This window comes from Suncus etruscus, chromosome 9, assembly GCF_024139225.1.
Source record: "Suncus etruscus isolate mSunEtr1 chromosome 9, mSunEtr1.pri.cur, whole genome shotgun sequence".
Classification (NCBI taxonomy): Eukaryota; Metazoa; Chordata; class Mammalia; order Eulipotyphla; family Soricidae; genus Suncus; species Suncus etruscus.
In genome coordinates this window covers 108,622,954-108,641,129 of record NC_064856.1, presented here as the reverse complement: position 1 = coordinate 108,641,129, position 18,176 = coordinate 108,622,954, and the positions used below count along the sequence as shown (strand labels likewise).

The following is an 18,176-nucleotide window of genomic DNA, read 5'->3' as shown; positions in this document are numbered from 1 at the left end:
TCCGATCTAGCCCTAGCCCCTCCCCTCCGGCTGTCACTGGGACCCCAGGCGGGCGGGCCTCGGTCCTCCTCCACCGATGCGCCCCGCTGTCACCCCGCTGCGCGCCGGAACACCCCGCGGCCCGGGGTCGGGGGAGCCTCGTGGGAACGAACGGTTCGTCTCGAAAACAGGAACCGGGCCGGGGGGCTGGGCGGGGCGCCCCTTCCCCACCGCAGTCCGCTTCCTGCCCCTCCCGGCTTCCTCTGCCCAGCGCCAGGCGCAGCGGGCTGGGGGGCCAAGGGGCGCCTGGGTGTGTGTGTGGGGGGGATCGGGGCTGTGTGGAGGACTCCGGGGCGGGCCGGCGCCCCCTTTTCCTTCCCCTGACCTTCGCGCGGCGTCCCGCCCGCCCGCCCGTGGCGCAGCCCCCCGCCCGCGGCCTCCCGGGGGGATCGGCCGGACTGGGGGGGTGCAGCGGCTGCGGGGACGGGGACTCCGCGTGCGGGGCGCGGGGGCGCGGGGAGCCCCGAGTGGGGGCGTGCGGGGCGCAGGGGCGGGAGGGGGCGGCGGCGCGGGGGGCGGGGCGGGAGCCGCAGCAGCCGCAGCCGCAGCCAGGCCGGCGGGCGAGAGTGCGGGCGATCGGCGGGGTGCGGGTTCCAGCCGTGGGGTCCCGAGAGTGAGTGATGGAGCGAGCGAGCGAGCGAGCGATCGCGCGCGGGGCGCGGTGCGGGGCGGCGCGGGAGCGGGTGGTGGGAGTCCCCTGGGGGGCGGATCTGGGGCGCCCGGCAAGGCTGCGGGTGAGTGGGCACGGGGTGTCGGGGTGGGCACCCCCGGAGAAGCGCCACCCGGGGCGACTCCCGACCCCCGATCGCCCTAGTTCCGTCCACGCCTCCGCTGCCCCGTCTCCCGCGCGCGCGCACCTCTCGCCACCCCATTTGACAGGTGAAACTGACGAGGCTCGGAGAGGCTTGTCAAGGTCACGGCGCAGGAGCCGGGTGGGGTCGGCTCCCCCTGGGTAGGGGCTCCCCTAAAAGTGCTCCCTAGCTCGGAAGGGAGGGAGAGAGAAGTCAGCGCAGGAAGCTCGGCCCGCCTCCGCCCGCCGGGGAATCTTCTCTTCTCTTGGGGCGCGGCCCTGGCCTGCCGGGGTCCCGGGGCGGGGTGGGGGCGTGTGTGCGCGCAATCACGGCGGGGTGCCTGCGTGTGTGGGTGCGAGCTCGGTGTCTCGGGGGCAGCTCGTGCAAGGTGGTCACGCAACCCCGGGTGAGCAGCAGCAGCAACAGAGCAGCAGCAGGTTTGGGGCGGCGGCTCTGCAGCGGCTTTTGGGGTACGTGTGTGTGTGTGTATATGTGTGGACGGCTGTCCCTGCGCAGGTGTGGGCGGGGTGCGGGTGCCATTGTGTGCTCCGAAGGATGCGAGAGGCCAGTAACTGAGGTTTGGGGTGCGTGTGTGTGTGTGTGTGTGTGTGTGTGTGTGTGTGTGTGTGTGCGTGCGGGGGTGGGGGTCTCTTGCATGCCAGAGTGGCTCTCTGGTTTTGGATTTCAAATGAGAGTCCGTCCTCACCTGAGCAAGTATGAATGACCCCGTTAAGTGGAGTCACCCCAAAGTGATGACAGCGCCCCTGCAGGGCATCCTACTTTGTCCTCAGGCAGCCCACCTAAGTGAGCACTCGCAGCTCGGCCGCTGGGGGGATGCTGAGCACTTGGGTCAAGAGACACAATCTTCTAGGGCTTGAGCCATTCCCTGGGCCTGCTTGGAGGAGGAGGAGGAGGCTTGGGAGCACCGAGTTCTTGGGAGCACTGGCTTCTTGGGCTCAGGCTTCCCGCTGAGCCTCCCCTTTCTCCACCCCCAGGAATGTTCCTCTCTTTCCCCCAGCTCATGTCCCCAGGGCAAGCGGGCAGGCAGGCCCCTGGGGGCCTCCAGTGCTCCGCCTCCACTCCCGGGGAGTCCAGGAGGGGGTGATGCGGGCGGGCAGGACGCCTGGGTTCCTCCCCCTCCCATCCCAGGGAGAAATTCCTCCGAGGTCCCCTCAGGCTCTGGGTTCCCAAAATAACCCTGCGGGGGAAGGGAGGGAGGCTGGGGAGGGAGGGAGGGAAGCGGGAGGGGCGCACAGCTTCCTGCAGGGTGCTTGCAGGTGCCTCTGGGGAGAGATGAAGGCCTGGAAGGGGTGGGGTGAATAGGTTGGGGGGCGGGCTGGGCTCGGAAGCGGCCCCCCGAGTTCTCGATCGTCCCCCATGCCATCCCCAGGGACCCCGCCTGGACCCCTAAGCGACGCCCAGGGTGGGCCGGAAGCCTCCTGGCCGGCTCATTTCCCAACTGGTGGCCGCCGCAGTTGCACCATCCCGGGCCAAACCGTTTAGCACCCCGGGAGGGGCCTGGGCCTGGGCCTGGGAGGGCGACTCCGCCCCTGCCCCTTAGGGGGTGTGCCCGCCCCGCCCCGATCCTGCCCCTGGCCCTGCCCGCCGGGCTGCTCCGAGCTGGCGCCTCCGCACGCTCCATCCCAGATCGATCTGTCTTTGCCCCGCTAGCGCTGGGGTTCGAGTCCCGCCGGAGGCTCTCGGAGCCCAGCCGGGCCCGGCGGCTATGGCGGGCACCCTGGACCTGGACAAGGGCTGCACCGTGGAGGAGCTGCTTCGGGGCTGCATCGAAGCCTTCGGTGAGTGCCGCCCAGCCTGGAGCCTGGAGCCTGGAACCTCTGGGGCCTGGGGTGGTGGTGGCAGGGGTAGGGGGGACCCAGCTGCGCATCCCGCAGTCCCTGGAAGGAAAACTCCACTCCCCACCACCTCTCTTCCAGGTTAAGGGGTTTCCAAACTGTCCCTCCCTTGGTTTGCCTGTGTCCCAAACGGGAGGAGTGTAGGGGTCTCCTGGCTACTAGGAGAACCTTATCTCTGTCTCCCCGGGGAATCCGGAGGAACTTCTTATCTCCGGTCTGGGAGCTGTTTCCGGCCGATGGGGAAAGAGGGGGTGCTTATCTGGGGAAGGGGGTGCCCTTTCCCCTCCAAGCACTCAGGAAATGACCTCTGGATTCTTGACTCTTCTGGGGGGAACCCAGGCTCCTTCCGTCCCAGCTGGTTCCCCTCCGGACGACGGGCCTGGCCTGCTCCGAGCCCATAGAGCTCCTCCTGCACCTCCCAGGAGCTTCCCTTTACCCGTTCGCCCCCCACTTTCCCTCTCTGATCAGCCCCCAGGTTTCTTCAAAGCGGCGGAAAAGCAGGAGGTGGTGGGGCGGGGCGGGCCGGGTGGGCGAGGTCACCTGTCAAACTGGGTGTGTGGGACGGGGGCGGGGCCCCGTGGGCCCCCACCTTCTGCTGCGGGGCTCGGGGTTAACTCGCTGCCTTTTTGACACCCCCCTCGGAGGTAGATGACTCCGGGAAGGTGCGGGACCCGCAACTGGTGCGCATGTTTCTCATGATGCACCCCTGGTACATCCCTTCCTCTCAGCTGGCGGCCAAACTGCTCCATATATATCCTTTGCGGATCAGATCGGACCCTGGGATCATCAGCCTGGGCGTGGGGGGCCCCTAAGCATGTGGATCCCCTCCAGGGCCCAGGCCCAAGACCACCACCCCTGGCTCCCCCCAAGACTCAAAACCCGCCCCCTCCTGCTCCCTAACTTAGACCTAACTCTGGGGAACCGGTCCCTACTTCCAGCCCAGGCCCTGCTTCTCCCCTTGCCCTCTCCCTGCGCGCCGCACCTGCTGTCACCCGGAGGAGCGAGGCGGTCCCTTCCAAAACATCATCCTTACCTGTCATCCAGCCTTCAGCCCCCGCGACCCATCCCAGACCACGCCCACCTCAACCCACGCCCCAAAATGTCGCCTAGGAACAGGCCACGCCCCCACCGTGGTGTCTGGCGCAGGCCACGCCCCGTAGTGGCACCTAGAACAGGCCCTGCCCAGCTCCTGCTGCCTTCCAGGCCTTGAAGCATCTTCCAGATTTTCCTTAATGCTTGTCACTTACCAGCAGTCCCGGAAGGACAACTCCAGTTCGCTGCAGGTGAAAACTTGCCACCTGGTCAGGTGAGTCCCCCTGAGGTCCTTTTGTCCCCCCTTTGTCCCCTTCTCTGGAAGAAGAAGATGCCATGACTTTGGGCTGGCACTGCCCCCAGGCTGGCAGGCAAGGGCCTGGATCTGCACATGGTGGGGTGGGTGGGGAGGAGCTGGACCCGAGGCTCCTTCTGTCTTTCCCACTTTGGGGGCTGCTTAGTCCCAGCGGGGCTGCCTGTCCTAATGCCCCTCTCACACCCCCACCCCTAGGTACTGGATCTCAGCTTTCCCGGCTGAGTTTGACTTGAACCCGGAGCTGGCCGAGCAGATCAAGGAGCTGAAGGCGCTGCTGGACCAGGAAGGGAACCGGAGGCACAGCAGCCTCATTGACATTGAGAACGTGTGCGTGGGGGCGCGGGGAGGGCACCCCTCACAAGTGCTTGTTGAGTGGGATGAAGGAGTCAAGTCACTCTGGCTCCCAGACCTTCAGGTGCACTCTGGGACTTTTTTCAGTGTCACAAAGCTGGCTGTTCTCACCTTTCTTGAACTAGCCTCCTCAGCATCTTGCCCAGCCCATGTGCCCCAAAGAAGCCACTGAACCCCATCCATTGTCCCTGGCGCTACCCCGAGGGGCAAGTGGGGGGCTTCTAAGGATTCTGCTCTTCCCAGGCCACATGCATGGTGCTCCCCGGTCCCCCCAACACTAAGCACTAATTCGTGTCCAAAATCCAAACCTCAAAACCCCCCATGCCACCCTCTTTGGGGCTGCCCACCCCCTCATGAGCCCATAAGTTACCCCCCCAGTGCAGAACAGTGTCTGCTCATCTTGACACATCCACCCCCATTTTCCAGAACCTGCACCTGTTTTTTTTTTGTTTTTGTTTTGGGGCCACACCCAGCAGCGCTCAGGGGTTACTGCTGGCTCTGCGCTCAGAAATTGCTCCTGGCAGGCTTGGGGGACCATATGGGATGCCTGGGATTGAACTTGGGTCAGTCCCAGGTAGGCTGCGTGCAATGCAAATGCCCTACCGCTGTGCTATCGCTCTAGCCCTGAGCCTGGCACCTGGTACCTGCATTTTCCATCCACCAAGAGGGCAGTGGCAGGCACTTTAATGTCCCCCACCATCTCAAGGCCTCCCCTGGCCTAACTCTCCTCCTTCAGACTTGTCTGTGTGTGTCTGTGTCCTCCAGAGACAGTAGCTGTGCAAACTGGGGCTCATCACCCCTGTCCTCCCCCTTCCAGTCCCACATACAAATGGAAGCGGCAGGTGACACAGCGGAACCCCACGGCCCAGAAGAAGAGCAAGATGTCTTTGCTCTTTGACCACCTGGAGGCGCTGGAGCTGGCAGAACACCTCACCTACTTGGAGTATCGCTCTTTCTGCAAGATACTGGTGCGACTGTGGGCATCATGCAGTGTGGTTGGGGACCAGCATGGGGCTTCTGGGGGGTGGCAATTTGTAGGGGGGTACAGTGGCTCTGGGTAAGGGCAGGACCCTAAGACCTCCATCCCCTCTCCCCCCTTCCCCCAGTTCCAGGACTATCACAGTTTTGTGACTCATGGCTGCACCGTGGACAACCCCGTACTGGAGCGTTTCATCTCCCTGTTCAACAGCGTCTCCCAGTGGGTGCAGCTCATGATCCTTAGCAAGCCCACCGCCCCCCAGCGTGCCCTGGTCATCACCCACTTCGTCCATGTGGCAGAGGTGCCTGCCTCTCCCCTGTCCCATCTCCGTCCCATCCCCGCCAAAGCTGCCGAGCATCCCCTAACTCCCCCTCATTTCCGGGTGTCCCCAGAAACTGCTGCAGCTGCAGAACTTCAACACGCTGATGGCAGTGGTCGGGGGCCTGAGTCACAGCTCCATCTCCCGCCTCAAGGAGACACACAGCCACGTCAGCGCCGAGACCATAAAGGTACCCGCAGCTTTGCCATTCCTCGGGTGGGAGTGGGGCTGGCCTCCCACAACTCTTCTATCCTGCCAACCCTTCCCTGGGGGGCTGCTGGGTGCCCAGCACCCCCTGGTCTTCCTATAGGAAACTGGAATTCGGGCACTGGTTGAGTTTCCTAGGCTGTACAGTGCACCTAGTACAGTAGGGGACCACCCGACAGCTGGACCCCAAAACAGGAATTCTTTTTTTTTTTTGGAGGGGGTCACACCCAGCAGCGCTTGGGTTACTCCTTGCTCTGCACTCAGAAATTGCTCCTGGCTTGGGACCACATGAGATGCCAGAGTATTGAACCGAGGTCTGTCTTAGGTTAGCTGTGTGCAAGGCAAATGCCTTACCGCTTGTGCCACCACTCTGGCCCCTGGAGTTCTTTTTTTTTTTTTTTTTTTTTTGGTTTTTGGGTCACACCCAGCGGTGCTCAGGGGTTACTCCTGGCTGTCTGCTCAGAAATAGCTCCTGACAGGCACGGGGGACCATATGGGACGCTGGGATTCGAACCAATCACCTTTGGTCCTGGATTGGCTGCTTGCAAGGCAAACGCCGCAGTGCTATCTCTCTGGGCCCGCCCCTGGAGTTCTTTTTATTTATTTATTTTTTTAAATTTTTGGGTCACACCCAGAGGCGCTCAGTCAGTCCTGACTCTGCACTCAGAAATCACTCCTGGCAGCCTCAGGGGACCATATGGGGTGCCGGGATTCGAACCACCATCCATCCTGGATCATTTTCCATGCAAGGCAAACAAAATGCCCTACCGCTGAGCTATTGCTCTGGCCCAAAACTGCTTGTCTTCATTTATAATCTTTCGTTTTTGTTTTTGGGTTATGCCTGGCCATTCCCCAGGGGTTACTCCCAGCTCTGCGCTCAGAAATTGCTTTGGGAAGGCTCAGGGAACTATATGGGATGTAAGGGTCCGAACCCAGGTTGGCCATATGCAAGGCAAGTTTCTTTCCCGCTGTGCTATTGCTCTGGCCCAGCGAGGGAGGTTTTGAGCCCTCCCATATGTCCAGGGCTGAGGTGAGAATAGGGATGTGTGTGTGTGTAAGACGGTGTCCCTGTCCCCAGCTGTGGGAAGGCCTGACGGAATTGGTGACAGCCACGGGCAACTACGGCAACTACCGGCGCCGACTGGCAGCGTGTGTGGGCTTCCGCTTCCCCATCCTGGGCGTGCACCTCAAAGACCTGGTGGCCCTGCAGCTGGCCCTGCCCGACTGGCTGGACCCCGCGCACACTCGTCTCAACGGGGCCAAGATGAAGCAGTTGTTCAGTATCCTAGAGCAGTTGGCCATGGTGACCAGCCTGCGGCCGCCAGTGCAAGCCAACCCCGACCTGCTGAGTCTGCTCACGGTGAGGGGGCCAGGGCGCCCCATCCCAGGTCCCTGAAGATCCCTGGAGCTGTCTTATGTTCAAGGGGTAACATGCTCTGAATTTTGGGGGTAGCAGTGGTTGCTTCTTCATGGGCCTCTAAACCTTTGAGGTTTGATCTGTTTTTGGTTTTTTTTAAACTTTATTTATTGATTGATTGTTGGGTCACACCTGGCAGTGCTCAGGTGTTACTCCTGGCTCTGCATTCAGAAATCTTCCGTGGTAGGCTGGGGGACCATATGGGATGCCGGGGATTGAACCAGGTCCCTCCCGAGGTTGGCCGTATGCAAGGCAAACACCCTACCGCTGTGCTATCTCTTCAGCCCCTGAGGTTTGATCTTGTTTTAAGGTCAGTCTGGGCCAGGTGGAGATCAGGGCTGACCTCTGAGTGGAACTAGGGTGTGGAGGGGGGCGCTGCCTGGAATGGCTGTGTTTTTCCTCGGCTTCTGACCTGGATTCCAAGTGTGATCGTGAGTGAGAGGTGGGGGACTGAGTTGGGGTTCTGTTTCCACTGTTCAGCAGCATCCTGAGCTGACATGACAGGATTGGAGTTGTATTCTGGGCATTGGGGTCACAGGTTTCAGGTTACTAGGGAACAGGGGGTGACCCACGCTATGTCTCAGGTCTCTCTGGACCAGTACCAGACGGAGGATGAGCTCTACCAGTTGTCCCTGCAGCGAGAACCCCGCTCCAAGTCCTCGGTGAGGGACTCCCCCACCCAGTCAGTATTGAGCCATCCTGTATGTAGAGGGGGGAACCCCTCAACCCTAACCCCCTCTCCAGCTGTCCCTCCTTGTCCCCCTGTTCCCCTGGTTCCTCTCGGCCCCAGCCCCTGCTCAGGCCTGACCTTTCCCACAGCCAACCAGCCCCACAAGCTGCACCCCTCCTCCACGGCCCCCCGTGCTAGAAGAGTGGACTTCAGCTGCCAAACCCAAGCTGGACCAGGCCCTCCTGGTGGAGCACATTGAGAAGATGGTGGAGGTGAGGAAAGCCAAGGGAGGAGGCAGCAAAAGCTTGGTGCCTGAGCACTGTCGAGGGAGTCCCCCTGCCAATGTCCATTCAAGGACCGGCACTCAGCCTCCAAAGGCAAAGGTGGGGCATCTTGGAAGAGGTGGAAGGTGGTAGGAAATGATGTTAGGCTACACTGAGGACACCTCTCATAGCTTGGGCTGGGGGAATATGCAGGAGGGATGCTGAGCCCTTCATTCTTCCTCCCACCTCACATCCCTGCGACTCCTCCATCCCCACTGTGTTTTTTATAAAAATTTTATTTGGGGGGGGGGCGCCACACCGAGCAGGGTTCAGGGATTACTCCTGACTCTGCACTCAGGAATCACTCCTGGCGGGCTTGGGGGACCATATGGGATGCCGAGGATTAAACCCGGGTCAGCCTTGTGCTAGGCAAACGCCCTACCCACTGTGCTCTCACTCCTGCCCCTCTTCTAGTCTGTGTTCCGGAATTTTGATGTTGATGGGGACGGTCACATCTCCCAGGAAGAGTTCCAGATCATCCGTGGGAACTTCCCTTACCTCAGCGCCTTTGGGGACCTCGACCAGAACCAGTGAGAAAGCAAGGGGGGCTGGGAGTGGGAAAGCGGGGCTCACTTCCCCATGGCCGATGGCCGGGGCTGAAGGGGTCATGGAGTCACATGATCAAGGCAGAGGAAGCCACCAATACCGGCCGGGATCCTTGCTTACATTTTCGTGGGGGGGTGGTGGTTGTGGGGGACCTGTCAGTTGCTTTGCTTGCTGCACAGGGTTACCTCGATACTCAGGCCAGTTTAGAGTGGGGGGGGCCACTGCACTCGACCCTTGCAAAGACATGGCCTGGTGAGGCGGTATTGCTGCCTCACTGCCCTGTTCTTTGTGGCATAAACAGCTGGCAAAAAGTGTGGGCAAGAGGATCCCTGGGGCCTGCACGTTAATGAAGAGATAAGAAAGGCTGTAATTAGCAGCACCCACTTGCTTATCAACAATTCACAGGCTGACAAAGGGGACAAACAGCTGGGTCTAAAATAGGTTAGACGTGCCCCCCAAACCACAGCCACTCAGCGGCAGAGGGTGGAGCAGACATAAAAACTCAATCGAAATTGATAGTCCAGAATTGGGAGAGTAGCATGGGTCTAGGCTACACACAGCAGACTCAGGTGGTTTTGTTTGTTTGTTTGTTTTGGGGATGCCACACCTAGCTGTGTTCAGGGCTTACTCCTGGAGGGCTCGGGGATCCATATCTTGGGATGCCAAGGATTGAACCTGGGTTAGCCATGTGCAAGGCAAACGCCCTTCCCGTTGTGCTATCCTTTCAGCTCAGACTCAGGTTTGATCCCTGAGCACTGTCAGGTGTGACCCAAAAACAAAAACTGAAGCTTATGGTCTATCCCGACCCATTGATTCTTTTTTAATGTAGTCCATATGGGTGCCCCCACCCACAGTGCAATGATTTGTGAGTCAGAAGAAAATGCAGGGGCTGAAAAGGCAAAGCACTTGCCTTTCAGGCAGCTGAGCTAGGTTTGATCTCGTGTATTTCATTTAGTCTCTCAAGCCCTGCCTTAGGGTTCCATAAGCACAGAGCCAGGCGTAAGCTCAGAGCACAGAGCCAGGAAAGAGCCGTGTCCAAAAGACCTAGAAAAAGAAGGGAGGGGAAAAAGAGAGAATCCAGTGAGTGAAACGGGTCTTTAATAACAGTGGACAGATGGGCCAGAGCGGTGGTGCAGGCCGTAAGGCATCTGCCTGTGTGCGCTAGCCTAGGATGGACCGGGGTTCGATCCCATAGGGTCCCTCAAGCCAGGAGCGATTTCTGAGCGCATAGCCAGGAGTAACCCCTGAGCGTCACCAGGTGTGGCCCCCCAAAAAAAATAACACTTGACAGAGTCAAAGGGAGAAGTTGGGCTCTCTCCCTCTCTCTCCCCTCTGCTCTGGAGAAGCCCCAGGTAAAAGGCTACACCCAAAGGTGCATCACCAAGGGTGTGGCTTCCAGAGACTCTCGTTTTGGTTTTTGGGCCACAGTCCGAAGTGCTCAGGGCTTACTCCTGGCTCTGCGTTCAGGGATCACTCCTGGTGGGGCCTGGGGGGTCCTATGGGATGTGGGTATTGAACCTGGATCTGTTGCATGCAAAGCAAACAACCTCCCACTGTATTGTTGCTTTCTCTGCTCCCGGAGTCTGTAGGGGCTCAGGTCTGTTTCCCCATCTCCTGCACATCCCAAGCTTGACCCAACATCTAACTTGCCAGGAGGAAGGCCCTCCTGTGCTGAAGTGACCTTTCGTTTCTCATACTTGGGGATATCCTGTTCTTCCTGTTCTTCCTGGCACAAGAATTTTTAAATTTTGGAGCCACACCTGTCAGTGCTCAAGGGAAATTCTTGGCGTAGTACATGGAGTTGGGGGTAGAACCTGGGGTTCCCATTTGCAAAGCAGGTTTCCTAGCCCCTGAGCTATTTCTTCAGCCCTCACCTAGATGCATTTGGAGACTTGGTGGCTGAAATGTGATCCAATGGGGGGGGGGGAGGGGGGGAAAATGCATCTTTGGGGCATAGCATAGTGGGTGATAGCATAGGGGGTAGGGCGTTTGCTTTGCATGCAGCTGATTCGGGTTTGATCCCCAGCAACCCATATGGTCTCCTGAGCCTGTCAGGTGCGATTTCTGCCAGGTGTGGCCCCCCCCCAAAAAAAAAAAAAACTTTGAGATGTTTGGGATATATGACCAGAAAAGACAAGCGTTTAAGTTAATTTTTTTTTTCTTTTTGTATTTGAATCCCACCTAGTGATGCTTAGGACTTACTCCTGGCTCTGCACTCAGAGATCATTCCTGGCAGGTTCAGGGGACCATACAGGGTGCTGGGGATGGAACCTGGGTTGGCCACATGGAAAGCAAACACCTTACCCACTCACTGTACTATCGCATCGGTCCACAACAAGCAGCTTTTGATATCTTAAAACTGACCACTAGGTTTTTGCACCAATAGAATTTCAGGTATTTTTTAAAAAAGTCTCTGAAAATTGTTTCACTGTTTTGATGGAACTGTCTGGCTTATCAAAATCTGTCTTATTTTTGCTTTGGCATTTGTTCCTCACGTAACCCTTTATCACGAAGGCTTCCGCTGTCAATTCCTGCAGTACTATCTCATTCTCTCATTTGTTTTGTTGTCATGTGAGGGGCAAGGGGGTCCCCCGAGTGAATGGGGGATTGCACTCAGCCAAGCGAGCTCAGACTCTACGGGTGGAGCCCAGAGCCTCCTGCATGTGAGGCCCCGTGGGGTGCCCTAGCACTGAGCAACATTCCTGGTCCCCAGAACGTGACTTCATTCTTTAGAAACAGCTCTGCATCTTTTCGTCCCCATTCTCCCGCGGATGGACCATGTTTGCGGCGGACCCTGGGCCGCCACCAGTGTCCCTGCCGATGCGCTCAGGCCACTATTTCTGGAGGAGAAATTCCTAGAAGTGGGATAATTGGATGAAAAGAAATTCACTTTCTAAATTAGGAGCGAGACTGCCAAAGTGACCTCCGGCGAGGCTGTGCCAGCCTGCACCCCCATCCGCAGTGTACCAGAGCCCGCTTCCTGGCGGCATTGCCAACAGTGGATGCTATAATAAGCTTTACAATTTTGCCAGACTAATTGGCTCAGGGCGTCTTGGTTAAATTCGCATCCCTTTAATACTAGAGGGGGCAGGAGATTGTTTCTTCTATTTATTGGCCACTTATATTTCTTCTGTTGATTGCCTGTTTGCATTTGTTGTCCATTATTCCACCGGGTTTGTTGCTCTTTTTTTCTTCATTGATTTTGAGAATTGCTGTTAATGGATATTAACTCTTTGCTGCTGAATGTGTTTGCAAATATTTGTCTTCCCGTCTGTCATTTATGTTGTCTTTTATTTTCCCATATAAAATGTGCAAAAAACGAGATGTCAGTCTTCTCTTTGATGGCTTCCTGGTTTGTGTTCTGTGTAAAGGACCCCTCGTCCCTTGCGATTTCAATCCACCTTCTTGGTGCCTTTTCAGATGCTCGGATCACTGGTTTAGTCACCTCAGTGACTCCCTGTGTGTGTGTGAATTTGATTTTCCTCTAAGATAAGGAAGGAATCGAGGTTTAACATGTTTCTCTCAAAATCGCCAGTTTTCTCAATGTCCCTTTGGCCTGAGGATTCCCAAAACAAATGGGAGTTTCCAAAAGAACTCAATGTATCTGGGACCTGTTATCCATACAGATTTTATCCTCTGTGTTTCCTGGGCTCATCTCTCAGAGTTCTACAAGTCCCTGAGATGGAGCAACTACCATTCTTCTAGTTGCAGAAAGGGAGAAACAAAGGCAGGGGGATATTAGCGGTCACGTGGTGAAAGCAGTAGAGGGGCATTACCCAGAGGTCTGTCTGTCTGTTCCCTCTTTCTCCAAACAATGCTAAATAGGGGTGGGGAGTGGAGCGATAGCAGAGTGGGAGAAGGGCATTTGCCTTGTGCATGGCCAACCCAGGTCTGATCCCTGGCATCCCATATGGTTCTCTGCACCTTCCAGGAGTGATTTCTGAGTGCAGAGCCAGGAGTAAACCCTAAACACTGCCAGGTGTGGCCCCAAAACAAACCAAACAAGTGTTCAATGAGGAGAGTGGAGAGATAATATACCAGGGAGGGCACTTGCCTTGCACACAATCAACCTGGGTCCCATCCCCACATTTCTATATGGTCTCCCAAGACTCCTGGCAAGTGATTCCCCATGCAGAGCCAGGAGTAAGCCCTGTGCACCATTGGATGCGATCCCAAACCCAAAAATCAAAATACTCTAAATGAAGCCTGGAGTCCAGCTTATAACACTGTGTCCCCCCACTTTTTTTTTTAACCTGGGTTCAGGATTCACGGTAGGCTCCTGTGTTCTCAGGGCTCCCCACAATGGCGCCACAGGCCTCGTGTGTTTCTGGTCTGGGTGCCACATCTAGTAATGCTCAGGGTTGGCTCAAGGTTGTGCTTGGGAAACTGCTGCTGAGGATCCAACCTGGGCTTGGTGCCAGAGAGATGGCACAGTGGGGAAAGGTGCTTGCTTTCGCACACGACCAGCCTGGGTTTGATCCCCAGCATCCCTGAGCACCACCAGGAGTGATCCCTGAGCACCGCCTGGAGCCTGATGTGGCTCCAATCCCCCACCCAGCCACTCTAGATAATAAAAAGAAGCATTCAAAAATGAAAACACCCAAAGCCCTGACTCTCCCTCTTTCTCTCTTGCTAAGCCTGAGCTCAGCTGTCCACCCAAAAAAAAAAGCTCGGTCAGAAATGGAGGCTAATCATCCCCTTAGGAAAAGAAGCGGGGCTGGATTATGAACCCTGCTTTGCTGGCGGGAGTGGGAAAAGGAAGGCTGAGCCCGCTGCAAGCCACATCCCTGCTAATCGTTGCTGTCATCTGCCTGACGCTGCGTCTCTTTTGCCCTGCTCACAAATGGGGAGTTTGGGACCCTGCTGGTCGCCAGGGGATGGATGGATGGATGGGTGAGGTGGCAAAGGATCCGAGCTCAGGCACCGCCCTTCCCGGGACAGGGACGGCTGCATCAGCAGGGAGGAGATGATCTCCTACTTCCTGCGCTCCAGCTCGGTGCTGGGCGGCCGCATGGGCTTCGTGCACAACTTCCAGGAGAGCAATTCCCTGCGCCCCGTCGCCTGCCGTCACTGCAAGGCCCTGGTGAGCCCCTCTAGGCCACGCCTCTCCGAGACCACGCCCATAACAAGCCACGCCCACATCCGAGGGCCCCGCCCAGATGCAGGCGGCGTCCTATCCAGAGGCCTCGTGCCGTCCCCGAGACCACGCCCTGCCCCCAGAGGCCACGCCCAGTTCCAGAGGCCACGCCCCCAGAGCTCCAGGGGAGACTGAATTTCACCTGCTCCTAGTTTGCACCTGACCCCCAAAGGGCCACCGAGAGGGTCTCTCCCAGTCTCTACCCCCCCCAGACAGTCATCACCTCTAAATTCCTTCCCCCCCAGCACACCCCCTCCTCTGTTTCAGATCCTGGGCATCTACAAGCAGGGCCTCAAGTGCCGAGGTGAGTGGGGAAGGGCAGGGCTGAGGTTTGTTTTTTGGTGGGTTCTGGGCTGGGAAGGCTTGTTCTGTGGATGCAGCTGGGAAGAAGCCAAGGGCTTTAGAGCTTTTGTTAGGGTGGGGTAGCTACCCAGCTGAAGCACACACTGTGTTTTGGGAGGGTGACTGCTTAGCTGCAGCAAAGGAAGTGGGGTGGGTGGGGTGCAGAGCTGGAGGGAAGGAGGGGTGTGGGTGTTCTGATCACAACCCCACCCATGTGTCCCCAGCCTGTGGTGTGACCTGCCATAAGCAATGCAAGGATCACCTGTCCGTGGAGTGCAGGCGGCGGGCCCAGAGTGTGAGTCTGGAGGGATCGGCGCCCTCCCCGTCCCCCACACACTCCCACCATCGGGCCTTCAGCTTCTCGCTGCCCCGCCCCGGCAGGCGAGGCTCCAGGCCTCCAGGTAAGCTGAATGTCTTGTCTGTGCTGGCCTGTTGGGGGACCCCCCTAAAGGATTGTGAAGCTCGTTTATGCCTTGTTTTGAAAGCCATCCACGCATACTCAGGGGCTGCTCTTGGCAGTTCTGGCAGTGCATGAGAGGACCATGAGGGTCGGAACCCCCAGACTTTCCTCAGACAAAACCTACGCTTCAGCCCTCTGAGCCATTTTTTTGGCTCTAGAAGTTCCTATTTTTGCTTTTGTTTATGTTTATGGGCCACACCCAGCGGCTCTCAGGGGTTACTCCTGACTTTGTGCTCAGAAGTCATTCCTGGCAGGCTCAGGGAATGCTGAGAATCGAACCATATGGGAATCCATATGGGATGATGGGAATTGAACCCAGGTTGTCCACAAGCAAGCCAAATGCCCTCCCCAATGTACTATCTTTTCGGTTCCAAGTATTTCTTTTTTTTTTTAATTTTTTTTTCGGGGGGGGGGGTCACACCCGCCAGCGCTCAGGGGTTACTCCTGGCTCTACGCTCAGAAATCGCTCCTGGCAGGCTCACGGGACCATATGGGATGCTGGAATTCGAACTGCTGTCCTTCTGCATGTAAGGCAAACACCCTACCGCTATGCTATCTCTCCAGCCCCCGTATTTCTAATTTATTTATTTATTTTGGTTTTTGGGTCACATCCAGCAGCGTTCAGGGATTACTCCTGGCTCTATGCTCAGAAATCACTCCTGGCAGGCTCGGGGGACCATATGGGATGCTGGGATTCAAATCACCATCCTTCTGCATGCAAGGAAAATACCCTACCTCCATGCTATCTCTCCTGCCCCCATATTTTTTATTTTTGATGGGGTGATGAAGAAGGGTCGGGCAGGTAAAGGTGTCAGAATGCAGTTAGAGAACCCTGGATTGAGGAGGCTGATAAAAAGGAGATGCTTAGGGGGCCGGCGCTGTGGCGCTAGAGGTAAGGCATCTGCCTTGCAAGCCCTAGCCTGTGTCCCATATGGTCCCCCCAAACCAGGAGCGATTTCTGAGCCAGGAGTAACCCCTGAGCGTCAATGGGTGTGGCCCAAAAACAAAAAAAGAGATGCTCAAACCAAGGACAGGGTAAGCTGGGGAGATGGCTTGAGTGGAGACTGGGGTGCATGGCATGACGTTCCACCCCGCCACCACATGGCCCTCCGGGCACAGCTGGGCTCCCAAGCACCACAGAGCCCAAGTATTGAGTCTTGATGCCTTGGATCAGGAGAGACCCTGATAGGCAAAAAAAGAATCAGAGCAAAAGCAGCAGGGTCAGAGAGAGAGAGAACAGTGGGTAAGGAGCCTGCTTTGCATGTGGCTGACCTGGATTGGATCCTTGGCATCACATAGTCCTCCCAGCATTTCCAGAAGTGATACCTGAGCACAGAGCCAGGAGTATAGGCAGCTGTGGTCCCAACCAACCCTACTCAAATAAACAAAACAAAACAATAAAGGTTTCTAGGGTTGGAGCGGTGGTATGGAGCAGTAAGATGTCTGCCTTGCTGGTGCTAGCCTAGGATGGACGGCACAGTTCGATCCCCCAATGTCCCATATGGTCCCCCAAGCAGGAGTGATTTCTGAGCGCATAGCCAGAAGTAACACTGAGCGTCACTGGGTGTACCCCTCCCCAAAAATAAAGGTTCCCAGATCCCAATTTTGTACTTATTTTGATAAAGGTGTTGACATGGCTTACAGAGGAAGTACCGGGGACTTGTCTGCCTGTGTGTTCTTATTGGATGTCTGGGAGACTGTTGTGAGATAAATCTCTGATTTGCTGAGGCTCCTTCCTGCTCCCTTGGGGTTCTCCGTGCTGAGGTCAGTTAGCTAACTGACGATACACCAAGTGATCTTTTGGCTGAGGCGAGTCTGGAGAGTTTTGTGGAGCTGGGGTCGAAGGCGGCTGACCACAATCATCAGGATGGGCAGATGACCTCGAGAAGAGACGAGAGAGAAAACGTGGCATTACCCAAGTGCTGGGGACTGAAATGGGACACACAGAGGCAGGCAGTTGACATTTCTGCAAATGACACTCTGGAGTCTGGCGGCACAAAGACTGTTTACTGCATAAGGAAAACTTAGTCAAAGGGACTCGCAAAAATGGGCTATTCCTTCAGCCCCTAAAATGATTTTTGGTGGAAGGGACTGCCTCTGGGATGGGGGCAGGAGGGTTGCTCAGGGTCTGGGGACCCAGGCTTTGGTGCTACGACCCCCCCTTTCCTCTTGCAGAGATCCGAGAGGAGGAGGTGCAGGCGGTGGAAGATGGGGTATTCGACATCCACTTGTAATCTCTGGTGAGCCTTGCTGGGGGCTCTGGTGAGGGCTGGAGTTGTGGGAGGCATGGCCAGCGGACCCTGTGGCTCAGGGTTCCAAGACAGTCAAAAGCCTGCTTTTGGGGGTGGTGGCGAGTATTGGGATGGTCATCCTAATTGCCTTTCTGTTTCTTCTCCCAGCTATGACTGGATCCAGCACTCAGCGTTGGAGGAAGGACTGGATGGACCCTGAGCAGGGAGCCAGGGTGTTGGGGAAGAGGGCTAGGGGGTTGGGTGGGGTGTGCAGGGGGCATGCGGCAGAGGACAGGGCCAGGGCTGGTGTCCCTAAGGTTGTACAGACTCTTGTGAATATTTGTATTTTCCAGATGGAATAAAAAGGCCCGTGTCATTAACCTGGACCCTCAGAGCCTTGAATCCTCACGGGACTGGGGGTGAAGGGGTGTTTATAATTGGAGGGTTTGGAGGTTGGAGTCTTTTTTTTTTTTTTTTTTTTTGGTTTTTGGGCCACACCCGGCGGTGCTCAGGGGTTACTCCTGGCTGTCTGCTCAGAAATAGCTCCTGGCAGGCACGGGGGACCATATGGGACACCGGAATTCGAACCAACCACCTTTGGTCCTGGATTGGCTGCTTGCAAGGCAAGCTATCTCTCCGGGCCCCGAGGTTGGAGTCTTGAACACAGTAGTGGAATAGAAGAGTCTGAGAGTGTTGGTGGGAGTCTAGAATCTTGGGGATGCAGCCAGAGAGATAGTGCTGGGGTTAAAGCACTTGCCTACATGTGGCTAACCCAGGTTCGATCTCTGCCACCACATATGGTCCTTTGATTCCTGCTCAGGAATGATCCCTGAGCCCAGAGGCAGAAGTCAGCCTAGAGTACTGCAAATGTCACCTCAAAAACTTCTTTTATTGGGGCTGGAGCAAAGCACAGCAGGTAGGGCGTTTGCCTTGCATACGGCCAACCCGGATTCAATCCCTGGCATCGCATATGATCCCCTGAGCTGTCCAGGAGCCATTCTTGAGCAAAAAGCCAGGAGTAACCCCTGAGCACTGCCAGGTGTGGCCCCAAAACACCCCTCTCCCCCAAAAAATCTTGGGGAGTTCAAAATCTGGAGGGTGAAATCTAATGTGGGTGCATCTGTGTCCCAGGACGAGTTGTCTCCAGTCCCTCATGACCA

At 57.0% G+C, this 18,176-nt stretch overlaps 1 protein-coding gene across 4 annotated transcripts; it reads left to right on the top strand.

Moving 5' to 3' along the window:
* The first annotated feature begins 60 nt into the window (after window positions 1-60).
* Window positions 61-17,255, top strand: RASGRP2 (RAS guanyl releasing protein 2). 4 transcript variants are annotated; one of them, XM_049781163.1, is made up of 17 exons: window positions 61-153; window positions 2,502-2,629; window positions 3,335-3,437; window positions 3,930-3,992; window positions 4,230-4,361; window positions 5,203-5,353; window positions 5,492-5,665; window positions 5,757-5,873; window positions 6,969-7,250; window positions 7,892-7,969; window positions 8,127-8,249; window positions 8,715-8,830; window positions 13,788-13,929; window positions 14,251-14,287; window positions 14,550-14,726; window positions 16,961-17,025; window positions 17,185-17,255. In XM_049781163.1, the coding sequence occupies exons 1-16, from the start codon at window positions 77-79 to the stop codon at window positions 17,017-17,019; spliced, it is 1,959 nt and encodes a 652-aa protein (XP_049637120.1). In that variant the 5' UTR covers window positions 61-76; the 3' UTR covers window positions 17,020-17,025; window positions 17,185-17,255. The 4 variants fall into 4 exon arrangements, with proteins under 4 accessions (XP_049637120.1, XP_049637122.1, XP_049637121.1 ...); XM_049781165.1 differs by lacking the exon at window positions 61-153 and adding an exon at window positions 587-652; XM_049781164.1 differs by lacking the exon at window positions 61-153 and adding an exon at window positions 766-773.
* Window positions 17,256-18,176: the final 921 nt, after the last annotated feature.